At 37.5% G+C, this 4893-nt stretch overlaps 1 protein-coding gene across 1 annotated transcript; it reads right to left on the bottom strand.

Moving 5' to 3' along the window:
• Positions 1–4047: 4047 nt before the first annotated feature.
• LOC127103057 (uncharacterized) lies at positions 4048–4512 on the bottom strand. The gene has a single exon (XM_051040351.1). The coding sequence runs from the start codon at positions 4510–4512 to the stop codon at positions 4048–4050; it is 465 nt and encodes a 154-aa protein (XP_050896308.1).
• Positions 4513–4893: the final 381 nt, after the last annotated feature.

The following is a 4893-nucleotide window of genomic DNA, read 5'->3' as shown; positions in this document are numbered from 1 at the left end:
CTATAAATACAGGCCCTTAGAGCTCAATTCAAACACACCTTGCGCGCCAGCTTTGCCCCCCAATTGAAACCCTCACATTTCAAAGGAAAACTTGATCATTTTCAACTTGAAAATTGAGTTTGAATCTCACTATTTAGAGATTCAAGAACTCTAGGATCCAAAGCTTTGTACCATTGCCAAACCTCTCCTACAAGCTTCTCAAGTGTGATCAAATCAAGTTTGAAGCAAGTAACATCAAGTTCTGCATAGCATTGAAGGTAAATTTTAGAAAACTTCATCTCTTCGATTCTCACTCAATTCTCATCAATTCTCTTGGATCTTTGGTTGCCTGAAGTCCTACCAATGTAGGCAAGAAGATTGAGTTGCTTTGAGGTCAAATCGAAGCAACTCAATTGACACACCTCAAAATTCAACTCCTCATATCTTTCTATATATTTGGAGTTAGTTGAAATTGAGGTCAGGTTCATGCTCTACGCCATTTTTTCTTTCAGATCATGTCCTTTTTTATTTTGGTGATGGTTGAGGGTGGACCAGTCCAATGAGGTCCACCGGAGAAGAAGACCGGAGCTCTGGCTCCGGCGGTGTGTTGGCACGTCTCCCAGCCATAGGATCCATTCAAAATGTTTTAATCCTGAGCGTACATGATGATTACCACGCGTGTGATCAGTTGACTCAAGTGCATGGTGGATTGCGCGTGCTCAGCCACTTGATCTGCCACCTCAATTAATGAGGGAGATCAAGTGACTCATGTTTTTTTGATTTTCTGGTTTTTGTTTTAATTCATTTGATTTTCATTAATTCATATTAATTTTAATATTGATCCAAAAAATATGAGAGTTTCACAAAAAAAAATTAAATAAATTCCTCTTTCATATTCTGAATTAAAATTATTTTTTGGATCATTATTAATATTTTTCATGATTTTATTGATTTTATGTTTATTTTTAATTGTTTAAAAATACTTTTAAGTCTTTAAAAATTCTGAAATTTTTTCTCCAAGGTCCTTTGACCTTGTTTGACCTATGATAAATCTCATGGTCATTCATTTGGTGTTTTGATGAGGTTTTAGGAATTTGGCAAACCATATTTAATTTAAATGCATTATTTTAGTATTTTTAATTTGAATAAATGCCAAATAATTATGTTGACCTCTTGTGATGGTTTGTGTAAGTTTGACTTGTGTTGTTGGGCCTTGGTCAAGGTTGATTTGACTTTGCTAGGTTAATCTCATTGGATTTAGGGGATTGATGAAATGTACATTCCATCTCCCAAAATGAATGAATGATATTAATTTGGTAAGAGTCCTCCTTTGACGTTTGAGTTTTGATCCATTCCCTTCCCTCTTCATCTAATTCTCCTTCTTTATGCATCCATTCCATTTGGCCTATGATATCTCAAAGTCCTAAAGCTAGTTGGTTGAAAAATCAACATGAGTATGGATGAGATTAGGCTACCTCTTTTGCATATTATTTTTTGTGTGTGGTATGTTTCATGAGCATAGTCCATTATACTATGTCCCTAACATGCATTAACACCAAAATTCTATTGCCCGACCTCAAATAGTTGTGACTTCTACATAAGCCCAATTACGATTGCTTAACATAGCGCTAAATTTTTGACACAAAAAGGCATAGCATTCTAGTTAGTGAGATTGTAAGTCTCCCCTCTTTCATGGTATTGTGTGGAAACTTGGCCTTTTTTCCTTCCTTTGGAAGATGTCTTGGCTCAAGGATCCATGCTTGTGATAACTGGGTTGAGTGATCTCCAAAGAATGACTTAAAACAAAAATAAAAGCAAAACAATACTAACTTCTAACTCATTAACAACTAACATTTAATTTCAAGTCTTTTATTTTAATGCACTTTAATTTTTAAGCTCTATTCATTTGCCATTATTCATACCATTCTAATTGTTTATATTAATGCCTTTTCACTTTGTCCATTTGGACCATATTGTGTGATATATTTTGTTTGTATATACTTTGTTTGTTTGTGTGGTCTTTGACCATTAATGTATAAAACAATAACAAAAACCCTAAAAGACTATTGTGTGGACTGTTGACTTGATCTTGGACAGTTGGATTTAGAATTTAGGCATCATTCCTATGCAATAAGGACTTGGCCAATGCCAACTATCATGTAACCAAGTGCTTGCAATTTGAAACTTCATATGATACATATTTGAAGATCCCTTTGAGTTCATCTGCAACATGATCATTGTGAAGCTGTTATTTTGAACCTGTGACTTGTGGAATTCATCTGCTACATGGGCCAATTTGAAGAAGATTATGGAGTGGCTAAGACTTGGATGGAGATATCTTTATTTGATGCCTTGCTCTTCAAGTTAATATTGTATGCATTCTTTGTTGCTTGATTCTAATATCCAAGCGAATTTGGGATTTCTATATGGCATTCTTGCCTATTGGATTGCTACCCATCGGTCAGATCTTTTCAACTCTTAATTTTTAATTTTGTGCATAGGATTAGTCCCTTCGTCTCCTCCCCATCTCTTTAATTTTAAAATATCTCCCTCCTTTCAAAAACTTCTTTGTTTGAACTTGTTATTTTCTAAACTTTGACCACTTTGCAAACTAGAAACTTTGGCCTTACGTCGTTGCATTTTCAAACTTCTTTTCTTAATCAAACTTGTAAATGAACTTAATTATACTTGACCTAAACTTTCAAAAAGCCAAATAGAACTAACTCATTCAAACCATTTTTAGGCCTTTGTGCCTTTCAAACTTAATTTTTGTTAAAAAAGCAACGCACCCACTTTGAAATTTGTATCACGAACTACGAGGTCTTGATCCCTCATTTTTATGTTGGTACGTAGGCGAAAGTCCGAAGGTATTGTCAAACACAAAGAAATATAATTAATGAATTCTTTTCTCATCCCGTCATTCTATTTGTTTGTAAACATCACTTTGTACAAAATACATATGCACACAAAAAAGGTCTTCCTAGAAGTACCTAGGACACTTTGGGTGCTAACACCTTCCCTCTGTGTAACCAACCCCCTTACCTGTAATCTCTGACATTTATTAGTTTTCATTTGAAAAAATTTTACTTTTGGGTTTTGTTCATACTTTTACCCTTTTCCCTTGGAAACAATAAAAGTGCGGTGGCGACTCTTGTTATTTGATGTCTAGCTTATCCATAGCTTGATGATCATGAATTTACCACTACACGTACCTCCGTTCTTGCTCCGGGTTATCAAAAATTATGTCATGTGAATTTGGATGACGAATTTTGCGTTTCCTTGGACGGGAAGATTCTGCGTCTGCTTGCTTCCCTTTAGAGATTCTTTTTTGCGGCACTTTTGTTTCCTGAAATACAAATTATCACCCAAAACTTTTTTCACGGAAAACGGAAAAAGATTACCGTAGCTTTGTAGAGGATGGAGAGTAGAACAACTTTCGTGAAGGGTGCCGGCAATTTGGACGGGGAATGGTGGTAAAGTTGGGAGCTTTTTGTGAGTTTGGTAATGGAGGAATGTGGAGAAAGTGTGAGGAAGGAGAAGGTATGAAAGAGAGAGAGTAAGAAAAATCAGATTTTATTGGTAAATTGTGGGTAAAATGTGTTTAAGTGGTGAAAATTTCGGGTGGGGTCCACAAAAAGACAAAATTTGAAAAATATGACCGTTGGGCCTGACCCGGGTTGTGTCAGCTGACACGGGCGTTCGTGTCAGGCCACTATAATTGGAGGCGTGTCCTAGTAGGGCTGACATGGGTGGCCGTGTCAGCCTACTGTAAATTATGGTTTTGCTTCCTTTCCTGACACGGGCCGTGTCAGGTGACACGGACGCCCGTGTCAGGGCCCTATTTTTCCAAAACTTTTCGACTTTTTCACTATTTTTTGATTTTATCCCTGTTCTTCTGGTGTCCGAAAATCTTACTTAACCTTTCTCTTTCGAGCTGCACGATGTAACCGTGAACCTACGAATGAACCTGTAAATACACCAAACATGGAAATAGTTAGATAAAAACCGTGTGGGTTGCCTCCCATGAAGCGCTGCGTTTAACATCGCATGGCTCGGCGGTCGTCTCCCTCATTCTTGGAGACGAACATTCTCAATCAGACCACTTTCATGTCCCTGATAGTAGTGCTTCAACCATTGTCCATTTACTTTGAAGGTGTCCTCATTATTTGGATTTTTCACTTCGATTGCTCCATGGGGGAACACTTTGTGCACCAAAAACGGGCCAGACCACCTAGATTCCAACTTCCCTGGAAAAAGTTTTAATTTGGAGTTGAACAAGAGCACTAGTTGTCCCTCGACAAACTCTTTTCTCTGCAGCATTTGATTGTACCATTTCTTTGTCTGTTCTTTATACATCTTAGCATTTTCATGCGCTTGATTTTGAAATTCCTCTAACTCATAGAGCTGAAGGATGCAGGACTCACCTACTTTAGCCAGGTCATAATTCAAGAATTTGGATGCCCAAAATGCTTTGTGCTCCAACTCTAGTGGCAAGTGACAAACTTTACCATAAACCAATTGATACGGGGACATCCCTATGGGTGTTTTGAAGGCTATTATGTATGCCCATAGTGCATCTTCTAACTTTAGTGCTCAATCCTTCCTAGATGCGCACACAGTCTTTTCCAATACTTGCTTAATCTGCTTGTTGGACACTTCGACCTGGCCACTCGTTTGAGGGTGATACGGAGTGGCGATCTTGTGTTTAACATTATACTTCTTCAGCAAGTTTTCCATCAATTTGTTCAAAAAGTGGGTGCCTTCATCACTAATAAGTGCTCTTGGCACTCCAAATCTCAAAAAGATATTGTTCTTCAAAAATGTCACCGCCACTTTAGCATCATTGGAGGGTAATGCTACAGCTTCCACCCACTTGGATACATAGTCAACTGCTACCAAGATGTAACTTTTTCC

Source organism: Lathyrus oleraceus, chromosome 7, assembly GCF_024323335.1.
Source record: "Lathyrus oleraceus cultivar Zhongwan6 chromosome 7, CAAS_Psat_ZW6_1.0, whole genome shotgun sequence".
Taxonomy (NCBI): Eukaryota; Viridiplantae; Streptophyta; class Magnoliopsida; order Fabales; family Fabaceae; genus Lathyrus; species Lathyrus oleraceus.
The sequence above is the reverse complement of the archived record's forward strand: the minus strand, read 5'-3'. Positions and strand labels throughout refer to the sequence as shown.

Excerpts from the sequence above, each read along its gene's own strand:
- LOC127103057 (XM_051040351.1), bottom strand. The coding sequence starts at position 4,512 with ATGTCCCCGTATCAATTGGTTTATGGTAAAGTTTGTCACTTGCCACTA.